The sequence below is a fragment of the Amphiura filiformis genome, chromosome 6 (genome assembly GCF_039555335.1).
Source record: "Amphiura filiformis chromosome 6, Afil_fr2py, whole genome shotgun sequence".
Taxonomy (NCBI): Eukaryota; Metazoa; Echinodermata; class Ophiuroidea; order Amphilepidida; family Amphiuridae; genus Amphiura; species Amphiura filiformis.
In genome coordinates, this window is record NC_092633.1 from 67,370,665 (window position 1) to 67,384,511 (window position 13,847).

Consider the following 13,847-nt stretch of genomic DNA (forward strand, 5'->3'; position numbering starts at 1 on the left):
ACCCTGTCGGTTCCTAGTACGCTCTCATGGAAAAATTGAGTTAGTTTGAATTTCCCCTGGACAAGGAACTCACTGTTAATTTGTCTCGTTGTAACCTGTATGAAACTCGGGGAGCTGATCCTGGTTGCGAAGGTTATTTGTGGATTGTCTAGGGTGTGCGCTCTTGAAGCAGCAATGTCCCTGAATTGTTGTTTAAGGTGGTACTACACCCCTGCCAAATTTTGTGCCTATTTTTTCATTTTTCTCAAAAATTATAGCGCATTGGGGACAAGAAAGATATGTATATTATAGGGGCAAGGACTGCAACTACTGCACTGGAAATTTTATTTCAGCACAAACAACAGTTGTGGAGTTACAGTCAAAAATGAGGGAAAACCAATATTTGATCAATAAATCAATAACTACTTGCCTTGAGTTGCTGAATTTCAAGTTCAGTACGGTAGTTGTAGTCCTTGCCCCTTTAATATACATATCTTACTTGTCACCAATCACATGCTGTAATTTTTGAGAAAAATGCAAAAATGGGCATAAAATTGGCCAGCGGTGTTGTACCCCCTTTAAAATGGTTTATGGAATGTTGTGGGGCCGTAGTGGTCAGCGACAACCTGTAGAGTGTGCTGAGGCTTGCGAATCAACGTCTAGGCGCTGTGCCTGTGCGTAGTGCACTATAAATCAATGCACTTTTTTTTTTATTCCACATCATGGACAGATCTTGTGGACAACAGCCCAAATATACCTCACAGTCAACTACACTTTTCAACTTACAAATAGCATGTCATTAAGAAGGTTGACTGGTATAGGTGCTTCTACTACAGCAGGGTTATGCTTGCGTGTTCGCATCCTGGTACGTGCACGGTTTACTACCGATGATATGCCTGGCAACGGCAGATGGACTCGACCTGGGTCTGTCAGCTTCTGCAAAGCATGGCTTATTTGTTGTTCTGTTTCTGTAAAAATAAAACAAAATGAAACAAGATCAGTTAATGAAAAACCATACCATTTTTTTGTATTATTTTTCATATTGACAATTCTGCTTCATCTTTCTACTACTTTCCTTCATTTTCTTCCAATCTGCCTGTACCATATTTTATTTCTCCACTTTTGTATGTTTGTTATTTGCTTGTTATAGACTTACCATCTTCCAGCTCATCAAAAGGTTTCCCTAACAATTGGTCTGTAGATTCCTTACTGTGAGCCAACTTGACAAACCCAGTCAGATATTCACCTGATGAAAATAACACAATACAAAACCATCACATGGAGGAAACAGTGATAATAAAGCTAAAAAAACAAATGTTTCCAACAGGTAGCCTGAAGATCTACAAATGTGTTTCTTTATGTATTTTTAGATTCAGAATGTATGTTAAAATATGCCTCAAATTACTTAAAGCTTATTAGGCCATACACTTACTTGCTACATCTTTGGACATGAGATTCTTTCAACCAACTGGATTGGTAACTATTTGTACATCTGAACTTAAATTTATAGAACCTGGCACTGCAGTTACATTTTCATCAACCACTTTATTTCATAATTGAATGGAAAGTTGGAAACCTTTATTTGATATTAAGCTCACCTAATAAACATTGTGGTTGCTCTGTCACACGAATTCTAACTGACCACTGTGGTGCCTGCAACGGTTCTAAATCCCTGTAAATTAATAGATGCATAATAACATTATGACATTATATCACCACAGATACTATTTTAATTTAAAATATATGTTGGTTAGTCTTGGATTCAGTCAATTTTGACATCACAAGTAACAAACTACCAACAAACTTACGAATAAACATCATTGTCAACAATGGTTTCCTCTGCCACTGATGGCCATGTTGCCCGTAGATGAAGCTCAGAGATGGGATCTTCAACTGCACCAAATGGTAGCATCTTAAAACCCGGATAGCCTACATCATCACCTTGAGGATCATCCATATCTAATAAACCCAAAAGACAAAAATATGGACAGAACGCTTTTGAAAGAAAGTCAGTCACTTTGTGGTGAAGAAGGGCTGACAAAAGTCTAGATCCTGATCAGCATTTACCCAAACTTGTATTTACTGCAATTTGTATGTTTTCCTTTGCATTTTATGGACTACAGTACATCAGTAAATCACAATGTTAGTATAGAAAGGCCTTCTATTCCTACAAAATCTGTGAATGTCCCTCTCATATTAGGCATTCTCCTACCTGGTGGCTGAATGGTCCATGCATACTGAGTCCAATCATGTAGTATGTAGGTAAATCTGATAGCTACATTTACACTTGGAAATGGAGACACTGGTGTGGCCTGAAAAATGAAAACCAAGTGACAAATAGAATGCATTACATGGTACTTTTGTGGTTATGATTCTAGAACTCCAGAGCATCATTCTTACAACTGAGTTATTAAGAAAACTTATTGGTTTTTATCATTTGTGGAACACACTGTATGTGTATGGCTTTATTACTTGTTCATTTTGGACAACATGTTTGCTTTACAAATTTTCATCAACAGGAGGAAGTCAAAATAATCATGACAATAATACCAATGAAGTCTTCCAATCCTAAAAAAAAAGTTAATTTATGTCTCACAGACAACAGGCAGATGAATGCATATCAATTTTTCATTAAACCAAGCAAAGTAATTTGTTGAACAAAGCAATAAATTTATTTTGGAATATACTGCAACTGATCTGAAGCATTCAATGTATCATACTGACTTACTATTTTTGATTTGAACATATTGAGTAGTCCTTCCATATGATTGAACTGATGCGGTATCCGCTTGAGATGCACCATATCAAAGTTGGTCCTGACTCCTGGGGCCTCGCTAACACCAGTATACAAACGGCGCCATGTCTGCTGTATTTGCGCAAAGACGGGTATAGTGCTGAAAAGGAAAGTGAGCATTGTTTATTGTATATTTTTAAGGACCCCTTTGGAAATAAGTCTTTGGACTTTAAGGGACATCCTTGGCATATTGTCATGTCAATATTTTATGTTTTTATTTGTATTTTATAAAATTGTGTATGTTCTGTGCAATATGTTTTTTGACTCTTGATGATATGCTTAATAAACTCAAATCAAATCAGCAGTAGAAAGGTCAGATTAAGTAAGAGTCAGACATTTGATAGGTGTTTGCAGTTTCTAAAAACAAAACAGCAGAGGTCCATCAATAGATCATTTTTGCATTCCACAATATGCCTTGTGCCAGAATTGAAAGTAAATCATCAAACAACATTGCGCATCCTCAACAGTACTATGTAGGCTTAAAATGAAATAACTGCACATGATTTGTACATACACAGTAGTGATTTGTACATACACAGTAGTGTCAAAAATGCACATTGGTGTTTGGGCCGCAAAGTATTTCAGGGAATGCAAACATTGTCTACTAAAGAGATAAAAAGATGTTCCGTATGAACCAAATTCTACACGATAAACACCTCTACTAATGGAGGGCCTTTGCCCATACTATTTTTAATGAAGTTTCCTTAGAACCCAACAGGTGATTAATTATGTGTAGACTTCCATGATAACACTTACTCAATGGGAGATATCCAAGCCTATTCTCTCACATAATACGTGAGAAAACAAAATAACGCAAGACAACCAACCAAACAAAAACAAGTTTGGCCCTACTCACCAATTAGTGTTATTGACAGCTATGGTGATAGAGCTTAGTAACAGGTTAATTTTACTCTCTGTCAACACACAATCACTGCTTTCTCTTGGAGTCAGCACTAAGAAATGTCGCAATCCATACCTGTAAGCAACATAACATAAATATGGTCAAACAAGTTATCTTTATCAAATTGAATCATTGGTAAAGAATGGAAGCAATAGCCCACAATTTGAAGTTCAATCCTTCCATCAAGTTCCTGAGTAACTGACAATAAAATGTGTTTTAGTAAGTTTTGTGCGCTAAAATAACTTTTACCTGTCTTTAAAAGGTATAGACCTATATCAGACCTGATATGCCATGTCATGTGCATATAGTGCAATTTAATACTAGTATTAAATACTTACCTTGCATCACATATTTATATTGATGAATGACAATTTAACATTTGCTATATTATTATTGCTATTATCAGCTTCATATCTTTCTTTATTTTATATTTCATGGAGACCACGTATTGGGCTATTCCATTTGAAATCCACACACCCCCTGTGGAAGATTTTGGAATTCCAACCAAATCATCAGTTTGAGTTGTCGACATTCCAACTGGAATTGAGGTCAGATTTCATCTGAAATAGTACGGCAAGGGTGTGGAAGATTTTGGAATTCCAACCAAAATCAACAGTTTGAGTCATTCCAGATCTGGAATTGAAGTCGACATTTCAACTGGAATTGAGGTCAAAATGCAAATCTTCCACAGGGTATCCACTGAAAGTTAAATAAAGTTAAATTTCCCACTCAAAAACATCTAAATAGTACCAAAATCAACAGGTTGAGTCGTCAATATTCCAACTGGAATTGAGGTCAAAGTACAAATCTTCCACAGGGTAATTCAAAAACATGTATATTTCAACCCAAAAACATGTAAATTTCCAACTGGAATTGAAGATTGACACTGAAAAGGGTGTAGAAGATTTTGGAAATCCAACCAAAATCATCAATTTGAGTCTTCCAGATTTTCATTATATGAAAAGTGCATGTTTGGAATTCCAGCATTTCATAGTACCTTAGTATTGGTATAAAATCACTATACCTGATCTTATTATTTGCTAGTAATCATGGTTTCAAACCATCAAATGCTGGATCTAATGAGATTGCATGCTCCCAGTCCCCGCACTCTGTGTATCCGCGGGGAGTTGTGAAATTTGGAAACCCAGACCTGAAACTTTTCAGTTACTTTTGTTGCTCAAATTCATACATTAAAAAAAAATTTCAGCCCAATTTGAGTTATTTTATCACCAATTTGACGCTGTCTTTCAGGTTTTTTTGTTTGAGCATTTAGCTCTGAAAACCTGAGGGGGGGGGTCAATCCCATTGTAGCATGTACACCATCCACGATAATATAAATAAGGTTAAAACCCTTGCCTAAAACGTTACCATAAACAGGTAACACGCACCTGTTTTTTCACACCCTAAACAGGGATTTTATTCCTTGCATCAAATTTCATTTCTGCATATTAGCAATTGCAATTTTGCTACCCTTTTTTCCAAAATTTCATGCTTTTACACCCTAAACACGATACGTGCGTAATTTTAATAATTTGTCATAAAATTTGTATTATATCGTGAATTTCAAAAAATTAAAATTATTTGATATCAGAAAGACATATTCTTCGTATTCAGAATGCAATTCGATATGTCTGATGTGCTCTCATGTCCCACAAAAAATACTGTAGAAACGCTCATTCCAGATCCCTTAAACAAAAGTTTATGGTACAAATTTGTGCGACGTGCCTAATATTTGCCATATTAAAGCTATATAAAATTGTGTGAAATATGGTTTGTGCAAAAATAGAATGAATAGGCGGCATGAAGGCTCTTTTTATGCTAAAAAGCTACATAGATGTCAACTTGATGCATGGGGGAGGATTGTCAATACCCCCTTATCAAAATTTTTATTGAATTATATAAAAACGAAGCTAAACTATTATAAATGATGTCAAGAAGTGGTAAATTTCTTGACTTTTGTTTCACTATGTCTTGAATGAAACTTCAAGGAAATTCTAGACATAATTAGTAAAGACAAGAAATTTGCCATTTCTTGACTAAACTGTTATACAAAACTTATTGTTGCTGCATAGTGAAAACAAGCTTCATTTTAATATGAGTAACAGTTTTAAAGAGTTAAACTTAGGCCTACACCTAATTATAATGTTCTAATGTTGGTTACGGTTCGCTATCTCTAAGGTTCGCTATCTCTAATGTTCGTTATCACTAATTACGAAAAAGGTCCGCTATACCTAAGGTTCGATTTCACTAATTTTGAAAAAGGTTCGGTATTTCTAAGGTTCGATATCACTAATTTTAAATAAGGTTCGCTATCTCTAATTTTAAATAAGGTCCGCTATCACTAATTTATTGAAGGTTCGCTATCTCTAAGGTTAGCTATCACTAATTTAAAATAAGGTCCGCTATTCGCTATAGCGGTCCTTATTTAAAATTAGAGATAGCGGACCTTATTTGAAATTAGGATAGCGGACCTTATTTAAAATTAGAGATAGTGGACCTTATTTAAGATTAGTGATAAATCTAACTTTAGGTATAGCGAACCTTAATCGAAATGTGATAATGAACCTTAGAGATAGCGTAACCTTAATAAATTAGGGATAGCTTAACCTTTAACAAAATTAGTAATAGCGAACCTTAGGTATAGCGGACCTTTATTGGAATTAGTGATAACTTGAACCTTAGAGATAGCTTAACCTTCAATAAATTAGTGATAGCGGACCTTATTCAAAATTAGTAGCGAACCTTATTTTAAATTAGTGATAGCGAACCTTATTTAAGATTAGTGATATCGAACCTTAGAACTAGCGAACCGTATTCTAAATTAGTGATATCGAACCTTAGAAGTAGCGGACCTTTTTTAGGTATAGCGAACCTTTTCTCTATTAGAGATAGCGGGATTCTGATCTCCATAGACTTTACACGTTAGTGATAGCGAACCTTAGAGATAGCGAACCTTAGAGATAGCGGACCTTAGAGATAGCGGGATGTCACCCTTATGTTTTGGCCTAAATTATTTTTTGGTATAATATTGTAAATATTTAAGTCAACAGATACAATCACTACAGTTTATTGCCAGATTAAAAAAAAAAATAGTGAAATTGAATAGAGACTATATTAAACAAAAACAATCCATTTTTTTTAAATATATTTTTTTGCCATTTTAATGTGATCTAAAAATATAAAGCTGTGGAAATTTAGTGAAAAGGGGGAGAATGTGGGACATGAATGCAGGGCCTTCAAGTCATTGGCATAGATTTGTATTTGACATGGTGGGGGGGCTGGGGTTGGAAAACAATTCTTCAAGTGTGAAACTAAACCTACCCACAGAATAAAGTTATGGTACAACTTTGCACGAAGCACCTAATATTTGCCATATTGAAGCTAAATTGTGTGAAATATGGTTTATACAAAAATAGAATAAATAGACGCAAAGGCTATTTTTAGGCCAAAAAGCCGCATACAGATATCAACATGATGCATGGGGAGGATTGTATAGATCATACCTTCTTATTAAAATATTGGGGAATTATACATGTATGAAGCTAAAATATTATAAATGATGAAAATGAATTTGTTTTCACCCTTGACACCAAATCTTTTTGTTGACCCGACGTGGAGCAATTTTTTAAAATATTTTTAGTCTGAGGTGGAGGTGTGGAGCTAATTTATTTTCCCCCTCAGATAGCGAGATAATTTATTTTTCTTCAAAGAACTTTTCCGAGAAACCACAATATCATAATATTGAAAGTTACACATAATGCTAAAAAAAGGAGGGAAGGTAATTAACTGACCAACCTTCGGCACAGTTGGAAAATTGTTCATGATAAAATTATATAGCAATCCCCAAAATGTTTATATAATCTTGAACATTGGCTTCAAAATGCAACAACTTCAATTGCACTACTTATCCTAGAACTGCTTTTCAAATTTGGTCTTTATCAGATTGCTTTCACAAAAATGTGCTATTGGCATGGTTTTCTTATATGCCTACATGTATACATGTATTTATTTATTTATTCAAATTTCTCTGCCATCACAAATAACAACATACGAGGGACTGTCAATATATTCCTGCAACTATTATTTATCTCTGCCAAGTATGACTTTGATGACTAGTTTGTAGTTCAGTTTGTACCTTTGTCTTTCAAAACAAATGCGTATTAGCCAAGTCGAATCCTTGATTACGTAATGACATTAGCATAAACACAATAGCATATGGACACTGCCTGATATATCATAGTGGTGAAAAATAGTGGAGAAAATAATGAGTCAAATTGAGGTATTGTTACATAATTCTAAATATCTCGAGAATAAAAGTATGGAATCTGGTGCGGTTTTGCAATTTGGTAGACTGATAACACAGGGTTCATGCTATACTCTATTTAGACCTATACTATTTTTATTAGAGATAGGGGATCATGTTGAATATCTCCAATTTTGAGTAGGCGTTATCACACATTGTTCTTACATAATAAGAAATAGCAAGATTAAAATGGTACCTGGTTCGATAAGGTAAAATGGGAGGTCCCGTGGGGAATTCATGCAAACATTTCTTCCTTTTTAAACCCTTTGTTTTCAAAATGTCATGTTTATGTAATCAAAGCAGCACACCATAGAGAGGCTCTGAATTGAAAAAGAAATTTGAATTTCAAATGTGTTTAAAACATGGTCTCAGATTTGAAGCAGGTTTCACTGCCAAAGTGTGTAAAAATTCACCCCAGAGTGAAAATAGCTATGTTTAATTTCTAAGGTGTCTTTTCTAGGGTAAAATTGTTTGTAGAACATGATTTTTTTGTCAAAACGCGTGCATCGTATATCGCGTTTTGCTACTAAATGTTGATTTGTGGCCGATTTTGCCCGAAAAACACACTTTATGGGTGAAAAAAATTTTCACATGCCAACTTTGTATACTCATAGAGTCTACAATATACATAGATATGGCCCTTTAAAATGTTAACATATCAGCTGAGGGTACTATTTGATGGATTCAGGCATTTGTTTTGTGATTGACTTAATCATTTGCGCACCAGAATCATTCAAATATGACATGCCTTGTGACAATTGACATGCCAAAATCAGCTGTTTTCGGCAAAAACATTGATTTGAAAAATCATAACTCTTGATAGGAAGGTGCTACAGTGATGGTTGACCTACTAGTCTATGCAGTGATGAATGGGCTTTCATTTGATACCTAACTTTGTTCATTTGAACTAAGGAAAAGACTTGCAAAATGTAAAAATGTTTCCCCTACCCCTTAAAATGTTGATATGTGTAAAAATGCCCGCCATTTATAAAAATCGGGATTTATACAAGAAAACTACAAGAGCTATAGGCTTGAAAAACTAATCAGTTATGCACAGTATAAGTTCCTACATGGGTATAACAATTTTTAACAATTTGTGACATCTGTAAATTACGTAAAATTTGGCATTTGAAAAATGGCAACAAAAAAAATATGAGGGCGACATGTGTAAAAAACTAATCAGTTATTCCTATGATACAGTACTACAGGTATATAGTATCAAACTTGTGCTAAAATGCATATTTTTTGAGTTCTAATTTTTTTATCAAATTGACTCGCCACCTCATTTTTGAGCAAAATCGGGAACAATTAGTACCTGTAATATTGTGCAATCATGTGACCTATATTCAATGTGTGTGCCCCAATCAGATGTAAGACTTGCACTACAACATGATGTGAGCCTTGCAGAGCCTTTATAAGTGTGCCAATAGAGTTCAAATATGTTGTGATGATGTTGTCACTTAATGGATCTCATATTTTTATTTCCGTCAAAAGCATATGCCTCTACTGTAATGCTCATATCAGGAAAACAATGACAGATTGTGCATTTCTGACTTCAGAAATGAATTCTGCACAAAATTTCAGTCTAGAAAACATATTTAAAACAATATTTTTGAAACTTTATATTTTGCCATTTTGGCAGTCAAACCTGCTTCAAATCTGAAACCGTGTCTTTAAAATTTCAGCATTCTGAGACTTAGTATAGCAACTAACTCACAACGTCCAGCAGCATTGTATTTAGTCATATTTATAGCACTTTTGCCTAAATTTACCTTTTTTCATACATTTTGGTACTTTTAAGTGTGCCTACCACCAACATGCGCATATTTATTTCTTTTATTGCAGTAATTTCTATTGTCCTGACTATGATCTTTCATACCAATAATCATAATTGTTTTGGTTTCATTTTGGAGATATTTTTTATTCTTGTGTCTAACTTGTATGGTCGTCTGTCATGATTTTCACACCATTTTTATTTGTCATTAAGGCCTATTTCTGATGAATTTCAAAGACTGCACCTTTCCTCGTCTGTGTGTTCAATTCTTCTTTCACAATTATGAAGTGAATATACTCAGATTACCTCATACCAAAACAGGGCTTGCAAACTGCTTTGGTACTTACTTATCCTTCTCCCATGTTCTGTAACTGCAATTCAAATGTCCCACCAATGTTGACAGTTGTCTGTGTACATATAGCAATGACTTGATACAAATGAGATTACGTAATTCAAAAGTACAAACCTGTATTTATCATAAGAAATAGTCATCAAAGTCATGCTTGAGGGGAGATAAATAATAGTTGCGGGAATATATTGACTGCATTGTCCCTCGTACAAAGACAAAATAAAACTGAACTGAACTGAACTGAACGGACAATAGAAAACAGCATACCCAAATAGTAAACTAATCTTAAAGGAGTATTTCGTGATCCTAGCATCCTCTTTTTATGACTTTTTTCAGTAGATATCAACGAAAAAAGCCTATTCCCAAAATTTCAGTTGATTCTGATTTTGCATTTGCGAGTTATGCATGATTATGTGTATTACACTGCTCCATAGACAATGCGTTGTAATTTCGTTCTGGTGCACCAGAACGAAATTAAAATTTCACGATATCTTTGCTAAACGAATTAATCGGCAAGATATATTTTGTACATAAACATTATGTAGCCACAGGTATCCAGTAATATAAAAATCTCAACTTTTTTTGGGAAAAGTGGGGGGATGAGGCTGTGGATCACGAAATGCCCTTTTAAGGGATCCCGGGAGAATACAGGAAGGGACATGATAAAGTGCAACATATCTTTTTATTTCAACAGAAGGGTTGTCAACATGTCCAGGGTTTTGTGGAAATGAGTCCCAATTTATATATTTTTATTTACAATCTTTTCTCAAACATGCCAATGAATGTGAGAAAGAGAGTGAATAATTGATACAAATTCTCCTTTCAGAAATATGGCTGGCTACAAAACAAAATGTGACATATTTGTTACAACCTGCAAAACAATTTGAAAATCAAAGGCATTCATTTTATTTTAATGATCTTCATAATGCCTTTGTTTTTATGAAATATTTGATTAATTTAGTTAATTCCGCACTTGTCATTGATATTGTGAAAAGATATTCCAATTCCAAAAATATTGCAGCCACAGAAACTCAAAATATTTGCTTATGACGGCATTGATATTCATCAAATATCCACTTGGCGATAACTAATTAATTGAAAAGGCTATTGACATTCATTTTAAGTCTAAAAGAATATCATATTGAAATGTTTAGAAATACAACTTTTAAAATAAGTAAATTTTTTTTTAAATATTTTTTTTTGTCATTGAACATATTACTTTCGATGAAAAAGTCATTAAACATTGTGCAGAAATAAGTCAAGCAAGTGAATTGCCCATTTTTTCTCAGTTGACAATATTTACAGGCTTATGACAAAAACAAAATACAATACAAATTAGTGAAATTGATGTATGCATTAAAATGAACGACCAATTCAATTGATTGACAAATATTACAATAAAATATAAAATAAAATGACATGGTATTGCACACATAAGCCTAACAAACTTCAGTGACAAACTTATTAAAATCAAAATGTTTGCATTAAAAATTCATTTTCTTGCATTACTAATTATTTTAAATTTATTTAAAATTTAATGAATATTTTTTAGCATTGAAAATATTACTTTTGATGAAAAAGTCAACAAACATTGGGCAGAAATAAGTCATGCAAGTGAATTGCCCATACTCCCTCAGTTGACAATATTTACAGGCTTGATATATTAAAACAAATATAATACAAATGATTGAAATTAATGAATGAATTAAAATGAACGACCAATTCGATTGATTGACACATCTACTATGCGTTCATAGGCAAATGTAGAATGCCAGAAGACAATAAAATGACATGGTATTGCACACATCAGCCTAACAAACTTCAGTGACAATCTTATTAAAATCAAAATGTTTGCAATAAAAATTAATTTTCTGAAATTTTCTGAATTTGTCAAATAAGGAACTTTTTCACGATAAATAAAAAAATTTGTCATTTGCGCATGCATGACAAATTTTTCAACTAAGACAGTATGTATGGCCATATTTTGTTTGTTAAATAATGAATTAATTATACTTCATGTGCTTGGTGTACAAATAAAGTAAACTAACAAATTTATATTAGTCAAAACAAGAAATTTAACAGAGAATGTAATTAAATATTAAAATGTAAATTTTAGACATTTTATAAATGCTTGATATATGGCTAAACATGGATAAAATTACCTATAGGGCAAAATAATTATTTATTGTTGTTGGGTTTTATTAAGTGGGAGCATGATAACAGAACAAGTTTTTGAAGAATCATTTTCTGAACGAGACATTTGTCTTCCAAATAAGCAAATGAATAAAGAGTAAACTGACGAATCAAACGGAAAACATTACAAGAGCATATTTATAACTGTTAGTATACATTTTAAATGAGAATCAAAATAAACCTTGAATGAATAAATTAACAATGTGAACTGCAAAAAGTTTATTCTTAATTTTATATATCATTTTCTTTCTTTTGAAATGAGTGTTCACATATGCAATATCAACGGTACATTTTGGCACTGCTTGGGTTTGCAATTATGGTTGATTTCACACAAATGCAGAGATGTTATTTGTTTGTTCAGCATCATAGCTATTAAATGTAATCAAAATATCAAATAAAAAATCAAATAATTAGGCCTAAATATTTTGCAATTCTCAATCATTTTGGATGCAGGCAGGAAACAGTAAACTCAAAATCAAGAAGGGCCGAGGTTTTTCCCTTCAAAACAGACCAGGGGAAAATATTAGTTCCTATGATATGACAAAGTGGAAGGTGATAGTCATAGTAGGATACTGTCATGCTCTAATAGATAATGAAATATGCGGGGGCATGGTTGATGGTTCAAATAGCCTGTATAAACAGCTAGGGGGGTACTCAGTACAAAATACCATTTACCCATCTAATATATCAATGACTTTTTGGAAAAGGTAATTGGTATAAAATTTTCTTGTCCATCTGCTTTGATAACGATCAAAGCTGAAAAAAATCCCCTCATTTCAATATCTCCAATATCTTGAAATAATTAATTAAGAATGAGTTTTTTAATTCTCATCTTTCTGATATCAGAAAATGTAGTGTGGAATTTTTAAGTGTTTATTTTTTCATATGGGCAAGTTCTTTGACATTTGAATCTGAGACATTGGCACAATACATATAGGAATCAGCCTAGAAATCAATTCAAAATTATATTGTAGCCAAATTTAATTTGTCCATCAAAGTATGTTGTCCAACCAACTTGGAATTTCACCTTTAGACACCAAAATGACACCTTAAAATTAAAATGCCCTGGGTATAAAAATACAGGCAATTTTGTTTGAAAATGTTTACGATTTTGAACTCTAGAAAGCCGAGAATAGAAATAAGCAACCAGGGCAATTATAATAATTAAATTATATTGTTATCTGTATGAAAATATCAATACAAAAAGTGAAGTGGTAATCAGTTTTGAGGTTAGAAGACGCATTATACTTCAGTAAAAAAAGACGACTCGTTATACTTGAACTTCAGTAAAAAGGGTTAATTCACATGTCAATATAAAACTTGGATTTTTTATGTGAAAATCTGTAACCAGGTAGAAAAAAACATGAAGCAAGGCCTATCCTGAGAAAAGCCCAGACTAAAGATCATAATCAAATTATGCTCCATACACTGTCCACTGTGGTCCACAGCTTCTGTGCACAAACTTGTAGTGGTTTTACAAAACTATTCCACTGGGCCAAGGACACCCATCCTAAAAATAGGTTTTAGAATGTTAATGGTTTAATTTATGTGGCA

At 33.3% G+C, this 13,847-nt stretch overlaps 1 protein-coding gene across 1 annotated transcript in view; it reads right to left on the reverse strand.

Annotated features, from left to right (window-relative positions):
* The window catches only part of LOC140155891 (rab3 GTPase-activating protein catalytic subunit-like), a 30,142-nt gene that overhangs the window by 8,972 nt on the left and 7,323 nt on the right, over positions 1–13,847 (reverse strand). Inside the window, exons 6-12 of the mRNA XM_072178892.1 lie at positions 3,630–3,749; positions 2,708–2,873; positions 2,192–2,291; positions 1,788–1,938; positions 1,578–1,651; positions 1,136–1,225; positions 766–947 (exon numbers count right to left, since the gene is read on the reverse strand). Of these exons, the coding sequence (XP_072034993.1) occupies positions 766–947; positions 1,136–1,225; positions 1,578–1,651; positions 1,788–1,938; positions 2,192–2,291; positions 2,708–2,873; positions 3,630–3,749 (883 nt within the window). The remainder of the gene's footprint in view (positions 1–765; positions 948–1,135; positions 1,226–1,577; positions 1,652–1,787; positions 1,939–2,191; positions 2,292–2,707; positions 2,874–3,629; positions 3,750–13,847) is intronic.